This window comes from Equus quagga, chromosome 1 (genome assembly GCF_021613505.1).
Source record: "Equus quagga isolate Etosha38 chromosome 1, UCLA_HA_Equagga_1.0, whole genome shotgun sequence".
NCBI classification, from domain to species: Eukaryota; Metazoa; Chordata; class Mammalia; order Perissodactyla; family Equidae; genus Equus; species Equus quagga.
Window position 1 is genome coordinate 63,753,733 of NC_060267.1, and position 15,759 is coordinate 63,769,491.

Below are 15,759 nucleotides of genomic sequence, written 5' to 3' on the forward strand. Positions count from 1 at the left end.
CCCAGACATAGGTTACATCTACAGAGCTTGCACACGCCTTTGGGTGGCCATGGCACGGATCCTGGCCCCGGCCTTATGGGGCCTTCCAGCTGCAGAGCCCAATACCGCCTGACTCAGTTCAGAGTCTCGGGAGAGAGAGTCTATGTGGGTCGGCTTGGGACAGTTGCCCGCTCCCAGCCAAATCAAAAGTGGCCAAGAGAATGAGATGCAATGGCCTAAGGCCACTCTTTTTAGCAAGTGTTGTAGGGGCACTTTCAAGAACAAGGCATGGGCTTGGCAGACACCAGAAACACATTTCCTGTAGGGCTGCCATTCACCAAGCAGGAACTCACTTGGGGCGGAGTGCGTCAGAGGTGCCCATGGGGCATCTGAGTGGAGACTGCCAGGAGAGAGTGGGATATGGAGGCGTGAAGCCTCTCAGTGGGTCTGGTCTGGGGATCTAGACTGAGGAATCTACAGCAGAGCTGTGGCAATTGTGCTGGGTGGTCAGGTTCCCTAAAGAGAATCTGCATGTGAGAGGAGATTGGACCGTGAGAAGCGAAAACAAAAGGGAACTGAAGGAAGAAATATGAGAAGAAAACTGAGAGGCCAGAGCCAGAGAGGAAGAATGAATGTCAAGCAAGGTGGAAGCCAGCAGGGTCAAATGCGGCCACGAGGTCCATCGAAAGAACTAGAAGGTGTCCTTCAAATTTAGAATGTAGAGACAGGCATTCCTATAGTGTAGGGGGCCGCCAACCAGCCTCTAGTTGTCGAGGAGTGAGTGGGAGGTGAGGAAAAAGAGAAGCGAGTGTAGGTAACTCTTCAAAAAGCTTAGCTATGAAGGGGAGACATGAGGGCAGTAGCTAAAGGATTTTACAATAGTATTTCATAAATTCTAAAGTAATATATATTCATTGTAGAAAATTTGGACCATGAATAAAAAGAATCGAGAAGAAAATAGTAAATCTCCTCTAATTTCTCCAAAACCACAGCCATCCACACAATAAACATTTTAACACTTGGTTGTTGAAAAGTTATCGTCTTTATAAAAATGATACCTATGCATTCTAAAAATGTTCCAGCAGTGAGAGACATACAACCACGAATACGCGAATGCTCTTGAGCCCACCCTTGAGAAAGGGCCATCATTCCAGCCGTTTCTCTGTATCTCCTTAAAGGAGAGGTGGGCATGGTGGACCTGCAGGCAGGGCAGCCGTGCCCTCCCGCTGCACCTTTCCCAGGTGTCCCCTGCTGTCGGGGAAGCTGCGTTCCATCAAGGCTCCTTGTGACGGCCCTTGGGTGGGGCCCTCGGAAGCACACTGGTTGGAGGGTGATGAGACCTTAGGGCCTCTCCCCTTGGGTACGGCAGTCTGTAGATACGATGCAGAGCGGTATAACCAGGCGGCAAGGGCATCAGAGGGCCAGGGTTGTCTGTGGGGCTCAAAGTCTGGTGGCTTGGAAGTGGTCGTGATGAGTGAGCAGTGTGCTGACGCCCCCGGCCCACGCTAAGGGCTGGGAATGTAGGCGCATATAGTGCTGCTGCTGGGGGGGCCACAGAGGAAGCCTCGTCTCAGTGGGTGGGGGGGTGCTGGACCTCTGTCTAGCACAGTGATAAAGGCAGAGCCAGGGATGAATAAAAAAGAAACTGGGGGAGGTAGCAGGCTTGGAGTCTGTCCTCTTCAGAATGGGAAGGAAAGGGGTGGTGAAATGGAGAAAAATGTGCAGAGAAGTGCACGGACTGCACCGGGCAGTCTGGACATTGTGGTTCACGGCCAGCTGTGGCCCACTGGCTGGAGATATACACAGACTTTGTTTGGACATGAAGGCCGTGCGGAAATGGGGAGAGAAGCACTACCACCTCCTGCCCACCACGTGGGGCTCCTTTCATGTCCTGTGGTTCAAAATGTTCTCTTTTCTGGAGACTCCGGCCCAGGTCCTGCACCAGCCCGGCCAGCCCCACGCTGACGAGATAAAAGTTCTGCTGAGATGAGGCTGAGGAGGAGGGCCACTGCTCCTTGATCGGGCGTGTGTTCCAGAGGGTGCAGCAGACGGGGCCGGGAGAGGAGGCTGTAGGGAGGGCTGAGTTTGGGGAGGGAAAGTGTGGGAGAAAACAGACTAGACAACGGCTTTGATTTGGGCTGCTGACCAGGGTGGCAGAATTACGGCAGGACCCCTAGTTTCCCGGAGGGTCTCTCCCAGCAGTCTGAGTACTAAACGTCATGACCTTCTCCTTCCATGCCTGTTCCCTCTGGCCCCTCGCCATCGGCCCAGGCCCCTTTGGGAGGTGGAAGAAAAGGCAGCTGGCAGATAGCTGGGCATAGCTCTGGGGTCCCGGGCCAAAGCCAGCTAAAACTGTACTGGAAACGGAACTGGGGGCAGACCCAGAAGTCTCCAACAGATGAGCTGCCTGCAGGCTGCATTCAGATCTCTGAAATGCTTTATTTGGTCCAGTGTTTTGTTTTGTTTTCTCCTGTGTGGAGGAAATTTCTACCACTCTGCTCGGAGAGCGGAAACAGGCTGCTTTGGGAATTCTGAGCTCTCCTTCCCTGGAGATGGGCAGGCAGGGACTGGCACTCCAGCAGCAGGTAGAGGTTGAACAGGGTGACATCTAGTGTGCTTCCGTCCCAAGGAGTCTGGGGTCTTGTTGGGAGCGTGAGATGGTTGTGGGGTTGGACTTACTTTTACCTCCTTAGCTGCTCTGTCTTTTCTCTCACTTGCTTTTTCCAGCTGCACTTGGTTGCTCTGAACACGCCATTTTCTGGGGACCTTCGAGCTGATTTCCAGTGCTTCCAGCAGGCCAGGGCCGCGGGCCTGTTGTCCACCTACCGAGCGTTCTTATCCTCCCATTTGCAAGATCTCTCCACAGTCGTGAGAAAAGCAGAGAGATACAGCCTTCCGATAGTGAACCTCAAGGTACCAATAAATATTGTTCCCAGTGCTTCCCGCATACATTGATCTCCACAGGGACTGTAGGCATGTGCCACATACTGACATCATTAGAAGTGTGCTGGTGCGAGACCCAGCCTGGCCCTGATTCACTGTGTGACTTTGGGTGGGTCACTTTCCCTCTCTGTGGCCCAGTTCCCTTATATTTACCATAGCCCTTCCTGCTCAGATGGCTTATGACTCTTAGAGCAGACAAGAGGAGCCATAATAACCTCTTTCATTTACATAGCTTTTTAATTTGTTTACAAAGCACTTTACATCCATTATCTTAAAAAATACTTACAATAGAAAAGGGAGTTATTTTTTGTCTCAGTTTGTCAGATGAGGAAACTGAGGCCCACAGGGAGAAAGCACTTTGCTCGAAGTCACTACAAACTAGAATTAGTTTCCTTGACTCCCGCATTGGGGCTCTTGGTTCCACCCCAGGATGCCTTCTACAGGGCATGGACTGAGTGGCACCAGAGAACAGCTGGTGAGCTCTGGTCCCAGAGCAGACCACCTGGCTCTGCACCCTGGTTTGCTGCTCTCTGCGCATCTGAGCTGCCAACGGCTGGCAGACGTTTTGCTGCCCTCGTTTACCTGCAAGGCAGGGTCTCATAGGATCCCTCAGTTATGCCAGGTCCCTACAGAGGGACAGTGCTGTTACTGCTCACATGCATCCTGGGTTCTGACCTCTAGCTGGCTCTCAAAGGTACTGTGAGACCCTTTGGTCTCTGTGAGGCCAGCACTCGAATTTGGAGCCTTGAGGCTAGCAAGTTCCATCCTGACCCCACACCCAGCATTTCCATCTCCTCTCCCAAGGTTCTCTTCCACCACATTCACCCACTCAAGTTATTTGTATTCTTAGAATACAGATAACTGAAAGAAACTGGGCTCCTTCAGGGAAAGGAGTAAGAGATTCATTTCCATATCGCCTACAACGTAGTTTGGCACAAGGCCTGGCACAAATTTAAAGCTCGGTATATATGTATAAAATTTTAAAAATAACAATAATAAAATAAAGACCTAAAACACACTTTTGATGAGGAGGAAGCTTTATACACATATAATAAGAGAAATTACCTCAAGAAATAAGACATGAAACCAGACGGGTTCAAGGATGGGTTATAAATCAACCTCAGACGTTTCCTGAGTCCCCACTCCGTCCAGGCTCTGGGATCAGGACCGGGGGCTTCGGTGTGAGGTTGCCTTTGGGCTTTGAAGAATGAATAAATAGCTGGTCCATTTGCAGGCCGGTGCTGTAATGATTCTAACATGGCATTTTTGTCTCCACAGGGCCAAGTGCTTTTTAATAATTGGGACTCAGTTTTTTCTGGCCATGGAGGTCAGTTCAATACCCATGTTCCGATATATTCCTTTGATGGCCGAGACGTAATGACAGATCCTTCTTGGTAAGTCGGGGTGGAAGCCCTCGAAGTGTATGGCACGAGGGATGGTTTTAGGAGACATTCTAACAGTGGATTGCTTTTATCAGCTGTCCCCCTGGGATGCTGCCAGCATAAAGCCTCAGTGAGGCAGCCGAGGGCCATGGAGAGACCCCTGGCCTTGGAGCCAGGAGACCTGACTCCAGTACCTTAATATGGGCCCTTGGGCAGGGCGCTCCCACTCTCTGAGCCTCAGCTGCCTCACCTGTCACATGGGCAAGATAATTGTATCTATACCATAGGATTGCTGTGAGCATCAAATGATAAATATGAGAACATCTAGCATGCAGTAGGCACTTAATAAGTGATAAGTAATGCTATTCTTGGTGATCCTTTAACCCTATGCTGTGAGCTGCAGTCTAATTCTTTGAAAACTATATATACTCCTCAGAATGGAACAACTCAGCAAACTTTCCTCAGTGTCCACTCGGTGGCAGGCCTGGCAGGCACAGTAATAAACCTATGCAGCCCCTAGTCTTACAAGCTCACAGTTTACAGGGGAAGACAGACACAGGCTAGCTGTTATTCTAGACAGAATATTGTCATTGTAAAATGGAGAAACAGATAAGATGCTAGGAGCACAGAAGAAATAGTCATCGTTACTTGGGGGTGAGAATCAAGAAGCCTTTCTCTAAGAGGAGGCATTTAATGGACCTTGAAGGATGGGAAGGAATCGCTGGTCTGAAAATGAAAGAGAGGCCACTCCAGATTAAGGGGCCTCGGGGGCAAAGGTTCAGATTCAGGAAAGCGGGGAGGATGATGTGAGAACACGTGCAAGCTGAGTGTGGTTGAATATAGCACGTTCAGCTGGTTGGAAAGAGCCAAGAGGATGGAGAGTTGCTGTGGGTCAGACCGTGGAGGGTTCGGGAGTTTGACTGGATTCGCTAGACTTATGCCGATTTGCTCACTGAGATATGCCGCAAAGAAGTGTCCTTCCCAAAAGTAATGTCGCAAAATTCCCTTTTAGGCCCCAGAAGGCCGTTTGGCACGGCTCCAGCCCCCGTGGCGTGCGTCTTGTGGATAAGTACTGTGAAGCGTGGCGAACCGCCGACACGGCAGTCACGGGGCTGGCCTCCCCGCTGAGCACGGGGAAGCTCCTGGACCAGAAAACGTACAGCTGCGCTAATAGGCTCATCGTTCTGTGTATCGAAAACAGTTTCATGACAGACGCTAGGAAGTAATGACCTTCTGACGATTCCTAAAGAGTTTCCCAATTTTTCTGACGTGAAAAGTTGACACTGAAATCTAAAATGTTTAAATGTTGTAAATATTAGTTTTTTATTACACATTCGTCACAACAGCAACCAAAGGAAACATACCTCAGTACACTCAAAACTGAAGACGTAAAGGACTCAGATAAAGGATAAAATCTGATCCATATATTGGTGCTAGATTCTGCAGGAAACCCCGGGCAGTGTGAACACATCCCACACAGTTCAGAGCGATTTGGAAACAAAGGCCTTGGCATTCCACCCACTGCATCCTTCAGAAAGTAACTTCCTCCTTTTAACCATCGTTGTTGAGTGTAAGACATCCTTCATGTTTTCACGCAAAGTCTCGGTTTAGAAACGTTCCCCCTTGCTAAGTTATGTGCAGACTGCTTTATTCTTTGATACACATCTATCATTTGCAACTGCTGTTCATGCAGAGAAACAGAACTGCTCAAATGATCCTATTTGTATTTTCTGATACTACCAGACTTCGATGTTTTTTTTTCCTAAAATATTATTGCCATCATGCTTTAGGAGTTTTATATTTTTACACAATCATATTTTAGTATGGCATCTGTTTATATAACTTTGACTTGCTGGAAAAGTTTAAACTCCAAATTATCTGAAACTAGAAAAGAAGTAGCACATAATTCCCACCTGTCCCTTGGCGGCCCTTCCCGCCGCCCCCACCCCGGATTTTGTGACTTCCATTTGGCAACTCTTGAATTATCACTGCGATTGGACAAGCAGGTTCATGAGCACGAATTTTCTGAGACACATATATCTTCAGGCTGTATACTTTGATTTTTTTTTCCATGTAAGTGAACATAAAAACATCTTTTCCAGGCGCTTTCTTCTGTCTGACTTTTTCCCCCTAGTTCCTTTGTCCTCCACCGCTGATGTGGAAGTGGCCCTGGGGCGGGTTTGCTGACCCTGTCACCGCTACTTGTATAGCCCGCAGGAGATGATCAGAGAGCAGGAAGATTTTCCCATCATGCTCATCTGCTCCTGCCTGTTGTCTCCCACTTGGTGGGGGCAGCCTGGGCAGGGCAGAAGAACCCAGAGTGGGAGACAGGATGAACTCTGACAGTCTCAGTGCATGATTTTGGACAAGTCTGCCTTTTTCTCTCGGGGAGGTTGGGATAAAATAAGCCTAATATCAGCTGCCAGTTACTAACATCACTATATGTCCTATTTACCTTTCCCCATAACCTGCAAGGTAGGTATTTTTATCTCCACTTGACAAATGAACAACAAAAAAAGTTGAGGCTCAGGAAGTCACTTGTTCCAGGTCACACGGCTGGGGAGTGTGGGGCTGGTTTCAGACCCAGGGTCAGTCTTGCTGCAATGCCCAGAATCTTTTCAAGGAACCACTGCGTGAGGCTGCCTATCTGCTCCCTGCCAGCTCCTCGTGTGTGACTCTCTGGCTCTTGGCTTGACCCTCCAGGAGAAACAGAATCACCAGGCAAGGGGCATGCTGGGATACTTCCTCCCATTCAGCTGGCCGGGCCCAGAAACTTGGCAAGTGAGTCCACCCTGAGAGTCCCTGAGGTAGGAAGGAAATTGAGGAGAAAAAAAAGCAGGCAGCCAGAAGCTCCACTTAGGGGCTTCCTAAATGGAAGAGCAGAGAGAATCTTTCTAATGAGTCGTGGAATGAAGACCGTTATAGGGCGGAAAGCCCCAGAGGTGGATTGTTGAGAGCCAGCCCACCCACTGAGTGACTGGGGGAGGGGCTGCCTGGCATAGACCGGAACTGAGGGAAGGGGTTCCCCCTTCTCTGGTCCTGAGGTCGTGAAGTGAAGCTGCTGTCCATTTTAGTCAGAGCCTACCACGGCTCTGGTCACAGAAGGGGCAGGTAGAGGGGATGGTTCAGGGAGAGACCCCTTTGCTCCCTGCAGGCGGGGGGTTGAGGTTCACGCCCAGGCTTCTCAGTCCTCTTTGTGCAGCGGAGGAGGCCATAACCAACCGGCTCTCCCAGAAGGGGCCCTGAGTCAGCCACAGCCCCGTTCAGACTGAGAGTGACAGTGAAACCTTGGGCCTGGCATTCAAGACCTTTCACTGAACATCGGCTTTCCTGTCACTTGCCAAGGTCACCAGCCTGATGTCCTCATGGTTACTTAAGTGAGCCACCCAGGCCCCTCTGCCAGGCTGTCGTCTATGCCCTGCCCCATCTTGGGAAAGCCTTAACCACTCTAGGTCCACCCGCGCCCTCTTGCCAACAGCCAATGCTGACTCTGCTTCCTCTGGGATATCCCCCGTTCCCCTGAACCTGCCTACTTTTTTGTCATGCTTCCTCCTCTGAACATCTGGTGTGTTTAACACCTGGATCTTGTCACACAGTTGGAACACGATGCCGGAAAGGTCTCCAGGCCTCCATTGCACCCCTCTTTGGAAGTCCTGAATGTACCTTAAGGCTGTAACGATGACTAATGGTGTCAGGGAACATTAATAAGTGAGGGAAGATATTCCACATGTGGTTAATCCTTACAGTGTTAGAGGTCTTTAGGTACTTGCTCTGAGTCCATATTGAAGACCCTCAAGTTCTGAAGCCTGAAGCAGCCAAGATCCCCCATCCAGAAGCAGAACAAGGAGGACAGGAGCAGCTGTCCCATATCAACTCATATCAAGGGGCCAGGCCCCACGAGGAGGTGGACTTTGAAAGGCACAAAGGAGCAAAGGGACTGAGAAGGTATGGGAGGTGGGGGAGACAGAGCATGAAGGAGGAGGTCCAGGGGATGCTCTCTGCCAACCTGGACGTGGCCACATGGTGATGCCTAAAGAAGAACCAAGAAAACAAGGAGAATGGATCACAAGAGCCACCCTGAGAATCCGCGCACACTCTGGACTCTCTATGGCTTGAACTATGTTGCTTAGACCTGTAGGAAGTGCAAGTAGGAGACAATATGGAATTCAGGGAAGTGTCAGCAATGCAGAGCAGCTAAGTATCAGTCAATAAGGGAAACACAAGTTAAATTCATAAGCTAAAAAAAAATATATATATTGGCTCATGAAACTAGGAAGGGCAAGGAATGCAAGAGACTCAAGCTGCGTGGTCGCTTAGTCTGTTCTCTCCCTCTCTCTCTCTGTCTTGCTTCTGCTTTTCTCTGTATATGACTTGCTTGCCTCCAACCAAGGAGTTATTTGCAGACAACTCCAGGCTTCCATCGCTCCGCCACCCCAGAGAGTGGCCACAGAGGAAATAGAAGTCTTCCGCTCCCCTTTGGGATTATATTAATTCCTGAAAGGGATTCTAATTGGTCCCACTTGTGTTGTGTGCCCATGGCTGTGATCGGCAGCCCTACCTGAGATGAGATATATGGAAGGAACAATTACTCCACCCAAATGTGAGGGCATTTGCAATGACCAGAAAATGGGAGCTCAGGAGGTTAAGAACACCAGAAAAATAGAATCTGCCACACACAGCAGCAGGGAAGGGCTGAGTGTGGGGGATGTAGTGGTGGATGATAGACAGAGGAGAGATCACACCAGCCTTGAATTCTAGGATAAGGCTTTTGGACTTTATCCTGCAACTGGTGGGCCGCCTTAGGAAGGTTTTAAAAGGTGAGAGATGTAATCAGGGCCATGTTTGAGAAAGAGCAAGCAGATCTTTTGTTTTTTGATTCATCCACTCAGAAATATTTCTTGAATAATGACTTCGTACGCAAGACTATGTTTGGATTTGGAGATACAGAGGTAAATGATGCTCCCACTTTTCGAATCCACCAAGTCCATTCTAATGCCACGGACTGTTTCAAATCTCGTGTATATCTTCTCCCCCAACTCCTCGGAGACCTTACCAGTTGGGGCAAGTATATGTGAGTAATCCTTGCCTACTTAGCAGCTGAAGAACCTTTCTGTGTAACTCCTTGAGCTCCTGGGTCACCAAGACACCACTGAGACTCCTCAAAGCTCTTTGATCGGCCCTGACTGATCTCCCCCTTTGCCTTCCACCTTGAATCCCAACTTACAGAGAAGTCAAGTGTAGACAGCTCTTTGTCTGGGTTTGAATTTTGGCTCTGCCACGTACTAGCCGTGTAATCATAGGCAAGTTACTGAAAATCTCCAGGTTACCAAAAATTGTCCCCTACATTGAACCCTTCCCTGCAGCTCAGTTTCTTTATATGTAAAATAGATAGTAATGGAAACTGTTCTCCACTGAGCTGATTTGTTGGAAGCCTTAGGAATGGGGTTCTGACCCTGAGTAAGCATCCAGAAAGTGCTCACTATCCTTGGCCTGCACAGTCGTCTCTTGGGAGGAGCTGGGGGTCCTTTCTCCAGCCTTGCCGGATGGTATCTTCCAGTCTGCCTGGTTTCTCTGCCTGTCTCCAAGCCGGGGCTCTGGCTCAGTCTGTACACACTGGTGCAGCTGAACCTATTGTTGGTGAATATCCACTGTCCCAAGACCCTGGCTGCCCTGCCCCTCTGCTCATCCTCCTTGTAATCCAACAGCTAAGATGTTATCATCTGGCTCCATAGGGGCTCCAGGATTCAGCTCTGGCACTGGGGCTGGATTCCTTCTGATTGACAGGAGCACATGCCACAATGACTGTGATATAGTCTGATTGTCCCCCTGCCTAAGCCTGCCCTGCACCCTGAGTTCCAAGCAGGCTCTGAAGTGCCCTGTTATCTGGTATGTTCCTAGAGGAGACTGCCCACCCTACCTCTCCTTCCGGACTCGCTCCTTTTCCTCTGGTCCTTCTCTCAGTGAATGGTACCACCAGCCAACCAGAAGCCTAGGAGTCGTTTATTTATTCATTCATTCAACAAATATTGATTGAGCGCTTCCTTGGTAATAGTAACAACAGCAACAATAAAAACAAATAATAAAATAAATAAAGGAAGTGCTAGGAAGTTCAGCAAAGTCTGGATATTTCCATCATGGTCACTTCTACTCTTGTAAATGTCAAAATACTTAAAAAATATCTCAGCACGCTCTTGCTTGGCTGCATGTGCTGGTCTTCCTTTGAGACGAAGGGGAGCTGGCTCCTCTCTGACCTTCTGTGGGCCTGCTGCTCACACCTCCGTGCTGATCCCCTGGCCTCCAGCTTCTCCCTTCCAGTTCCCTCTCCACACCAGAAGGAAGAACTTTCTAAAAAGCCTGCCACACTCTGTTGATGTTTTGATTTGGGTTCCCCTTAGATGAGGATTCATTTGCAAGTAGTTTATGTGGGACGTGATCCCAGGACAAACCAGGAGGGGTAGTGAGGTGGGGAAGTGAGACAGAGAAGGGAGGGCAGGCTTTAAAGGGGGCGTCTGGCCACCACTGATGTCGGTGAGCAGATCACACTCTCCTCTCGGGAACTCTGGGAGCCGGTGCGGAGTGAGCACCTCAGAGTTTCCCATCCAGGAGCCTGGGAAGCCATGATATTTATACACCAACTCCCACCAGTCGCTGAAAGGCAGGAGTGCATTAAATTCCGGTACTTCTGACCCGCCATGTCCAGGCAGAGTGGGCTCAGGCTGCCAGGAAAAGCTCTCAGGCCAAGAGGTGTAGACTCTAGCAATGGGAAGTTGGAGGTCTATGGGCTGGTGCTGCAGAACCCATATATCTGACTCAATCTAATGGGAAGTCACGCAGGCTTCATTTCAAGTTAACAATCTGAGCTTACAATAACTTCCCAAATCTTACTGAAATAATGAAAACAATAAAAATAAGGGGGAAAAAAGCCCTGAAACACTACTGTTAAAAGGAAGAACATCAACTAGACAGAAACCTCAAGAACTTTCTGGAAGATGTGAACCCAGTATGACTGGATATCTGACAACCACAGCAAAAGCAGGGCCTGCCTGTGCATCTGTCCTGATGCTGATGCCCACGTGACTGCCAGCAGGGGCTGGAGGCAAAGATGGGCTGGGAGCAGCGAGGAGAGCTCCTAGTGACCTGTGCATCTGCTGCCAGCGCTCAGAAGAGCTCTCAATCCCTTTCAATATAGGCTGTCGTATTTATAAATATCAGTGAATAACAACAAGCACCAGTTAGTCATCTGAAGAGATTAAGCAGCCTCAAAACGAGAACCAGCAGACCAATCAGAGCCAATTAAAAAGAAATATTACAGACAGCAGGAGCTAACTTTTAAAAAGTTCGCATTGATGCGGGGTCGGTGAGCCGAGGAGTCGAAAGAAAGATTTCTTGGACTCTCAAGATCTGGCAGTAGTGCTCTTGTATTTAGAGAATAGTGTGGAATAGCATGGGGACAGGGCCCATGGGCAGGCAGAGCCGCTGCTGCTGCCCCGAGTTGAGGGTTAGGGCTAATTTTATAAGGCATGGGCATGTGAGTCATCTCTTTACAAGACAAAGGAAAGAACATGAACAAAAGTTACAATGGTATCAGTGCAGGTGGGGTCTGGTCATTGGGTGATCCATGACTTTTAGACAAGAATCAAATCGGATTAAGTAAAGGTTAGAAAGGTTAGAAGCCACCACCCTAAATCAGTTACATGAGATTGCCAGACAGCAACCAACTTAAGTTCTTGCCTTCCCCTTTAAGAGTTTCTAGGGACAAGGTCATCTCCCTTCTTCTTCCTGGTACAGAGAGGGAGGCACCTTTTACAGATAGAGATTTACCTTACAAACATAAATGTGTCCCAAGAAGGGCAAGTTCCATTCCCCAGAGCCTCCTTCCCTGTCCCAGTTTATCGAAAGCAATCAGCCCAAAACAATCCCGATGCCAAAGAGACACATCCTGGGGTGGCCAATTTCAGGTCCCTACAAGGTCATCCCCCCTTCCCTCATAAATGCAAATATCTCTCAAAGAGCAAGCAAATTCCAGTCCTCAGAGCCTGCTTCTCATCTGCAGTTTTTTAAAATTACCCAACCTAAAATCCTCATCAGCATTTGTATCTCAGTGAATTGTTAGAGGAGAAGAAAAGCATGAAATGGAGAACAAGAAACAGTCCTTGAAAATAAAATACATGATTGTATGTGCCCCAAAATAAAACAGAAATGCATATATACTATGGAAAACTGACTGAGTGCGTTATCAGATAAACTCACAAGAATTAATACAATCTTCTCAGAACAAAGACAAAAAGATAAATTCATGAGATAAAAAATAAGAGAGAGGTGGGGCCAGCCGGGTGATACAGCAGTTAAGTTTGCACGTTCTGCTTCAGAGGCCTGGGGTTCATCTGTTCACATCCCCGGTGTGGACCTAAGCACCACCTGACAGGCCAGGCTGTAGCGGGGTTCCCACATATGAGGTAGAGGAAGATGGGCACGGATATCAGCTCAGGGCCAGTCTTCCTCGGCAAAAAAGAGGAGGATTGGCAGCAGATGTTAGCTCAGGGCTAATCTTCAAAAAAAAAAAAAGAGAGAGAGAGAGAGATGGATATAATGTTCCAATATTCATATAACAGGAGTCTTAGAATAAGTAAGAAGGATGGGTAGAAGTGAAGTGTCAATTAACAAAATAACGAAAGAAAATTTCCTGAGCTGAAAAACGTTTTATCTATGAATTGAAGTGGTTCACTGAGTCCTGGGCAGAATTGCTGCAAAAAATCCACCCAAGGACATAGCTGGTAAAATTTCTGAATTTCAAGGATGATGTAAAAATCCTGTAAACTTTCCTACAGAAAGAGATTCAGACTGGCGTTGGAGTTCTCATTTGCAATGTTGAAAATTAGAAGACAATGGGGCAATATGTAAATAATCCTGTAGATTGAGAATTATGATATTAAAATTTTGCAGTAGGCAAACTGAGAACAAAAGAGAGATACTTTCAGGAATGTCAAGTATCGAAAGTACTCTTTCTGAGAAACAACCTTTGCGGAACAATTATGACCAAAGGAAAATTCATGGAGAATTAAGATCTCAGAAAGCAAAAAGCATTGCAATACCTTAGCAATCTAATGAGAAACAAAGTCAGGACAACTTATAGTCATGGCTAATCGATGTTTCCCAGTGTGAAATACGCATACCACATATAAATTGAGGTGATTTTTCTAATAGTTATGTGCTTATTTTCATATGTGTTAGAAAAATATAAGCAGCACCAGATCCATAATTCCACATTTATTTTCATTCAATATGAAACTTAAGTGGATATTTAAGTTTGAAAAAGTGTTTTGATTTAAAGAAAAATATTAAGTAACGAATAGTACAGATAGTAAGTTGTTAGATACTAGGCAAATGAATGAGTTTTGGGAAATGTTGGACTAAATGTTGATAAAGTGGTTGTAAAGTACATTCCTGACTTTACCAACTTGTGATGATAAAATGGGGTCGTGTTTCTTTTTAAGCCTCAATTACAGCTCTGATCTGCTAGGTGTGAAATTAGCACAAAGTTCAATCCTTTTCTTCGTCAAATATTTTTCAATAATTCTACCTTCAAATATTCCAGGGTTGCTGACATTTGCCCAGGAATCAGTCCTACTCAGTGTTGCTCTGTGGACACCTGCTGGGGGAGGGGACCTTAGGGATGTCCCTGCAGCCAGATTCACTTGCCAGGTGTTGGTCGGCGCTCCACTGGCTGTTAGTGGAAAGCCGGTGCTGCTGAGAGCTGTGCTGAAGGCATGGTGGTCCTGAAGAGAGGGGCTCTGACAGGATCACCCTGTTCTGGTAGTCCTGTCACCCACACCGCCCCAGCTGTCGCTGACACAGGTCTCAGTCGGTCCAAGCAGGTGTGCTTTCTCAGAGCTCGAGGAAGGGCGCTGCTTCTCATAGTGTCCTCGGTGGTTATGGGGCCTGCAGCAAAACCGCCTGGTCTCCGGTGTCCCAGCTGTTAGACAGTATAGCATTTCCTTTTCATCTACGCTGCAGCTTTCTTCAAGGCATCCCACATGCAGGAGGGAGGCTAACTTAGAAGTTCCACCATTAGTCCTGCTTGTGTCCACATCAAACATTTCCCAGACTGTAGTGTCCCCCAAAGCAGAGCCTGAGACAAGACTTGGTACAGGTGATCTCAGGAAGCAGGAGTGAAGGGACAGGGGGAGTGAAACAGAGAAGGGGAGAGTTCATCTATGGATGCATTGTTGAGGTCACTACTGTAAGCGGTGGGAGTTCAATTCCACCAGGACCTCTGAGAAGCGTGCAGAGTATCTCCCGAAAGTCTCCACCTGTTGGACTGGAGGCTGGAGTATTTGTCCATCAGCCACCGTTCTGTGTTGGTTGAGGGTTGCCTATAGGGTATTAACTCCTCTGCACTTCTGAGCTGGGCTTGCAAGCCAGCCCAGAAAGCTTCTGGGCATTGGGAGAAGGTCTGAGTGTGGAATGGAGAAAGACAGGTGGCATGAGTCTGCAGGTGGAATACCAGGAGCAAAAGCAGAGTGGAACTGCCTACCACAGCCGTGGCTGAAGCCAGAGATGGGCTAGAGGGCTGCTAAAGGTGCAGACACAGAGGCAGCTCCTACACCCCCACTCAGCAGTCCAGGCTCACCCCTTCCTTAGAGGCAGGTCCAAGTCAGGGCCCACCCTCCGCACGGTTCTGTGCTGCTTTTCGGCTTCCGTCATGGCAGCAACAGTAAACGTGACATCTTAATATCTTTGATCCTCTATCAGAAGGAGAAAAAATTAATGAAGATAAAAAGTAAAAATGAATTAATCAAAGTTTACAAAACCTGGTAAAACTGATAAATAAAACAAAGAGCTGGGTATTTGAAAACAAGCAAAACTAAGCAGACCTCTAGCAAGTCTGGCAAGCTGACCTCCAGCAAAAGAAAGAAAAACACATAGGTACAAAATTATAATGCGAAAGGCCATAAACCACCGACACAGGAGTCATTTTAAAATTGAAAAGATTCTGTATACAATTTACTAGTGTGAATTTTAAAATATATGTATAGTAGATGATGTTCTGTGGAAATGTAGTGATCTAAACAGACGCCAAAATAAACAGAAAATCTGAAGAGTCTAACCACAAATGAAATTTAAAAGATTATAAAAAATCTGCTCACCTCCACAAATTCTGCATTCTTAGCTATTTTTATGGGTGGGATAGGAGCAATTCCTCAAAAAAAGGAGGATGCTACAGAAGGAAAAAATGGTAAATTGGCGAGTGAAAATAAAACCTGCCCATTACATTCCCTCTTGTGGGTATTAGACGCTGTCTCTCTCTGTGTCTCTCTCTCTCTTGTATCTCTTTTCCTCTCTCTCTCTCCCATGTATACAATTCCAAGAATGCTTTAACTTACATACAATAAAAACGCTCTCACCCCCTCAAGATTTGACAACCAAGAGACATACAACTATCACATCCCGCTGC

General features: G+C 47.6%; 1 protein-coding gene across 1 annotated transcript in view; it reads left to right on the forward strand.

Moving 5' to 3' along the window:
• COL15A1 (collagen type XV alpha 1 chain) overlaps positions 1-6,408 on the forward strand; it is a 102,254-nt gene extending 95,846 nt beyond the window's left edge. The window contains exons 39-41 of the mRNA XM_046666190.1: positions 2,707-2,892; positions 4,201-4,316; positions 5,317-6,408. Coding sequence (XP_046522146.1) covers positions 2,707-2,892; positions 4,201-4,316; positions 5,317-5,530 — 516 coding nt within the window. The 3' untranslated portion in view covers positions 5,531-6,408. The remainder of the gene's footprint in view (positions 1-2,706; positions 2,893-4,200; positions 4,317-5,316) is intronic.
• The last annotated feature ends 9,351 nt before the right edge of the window (positions 6,409-15,759 follow it).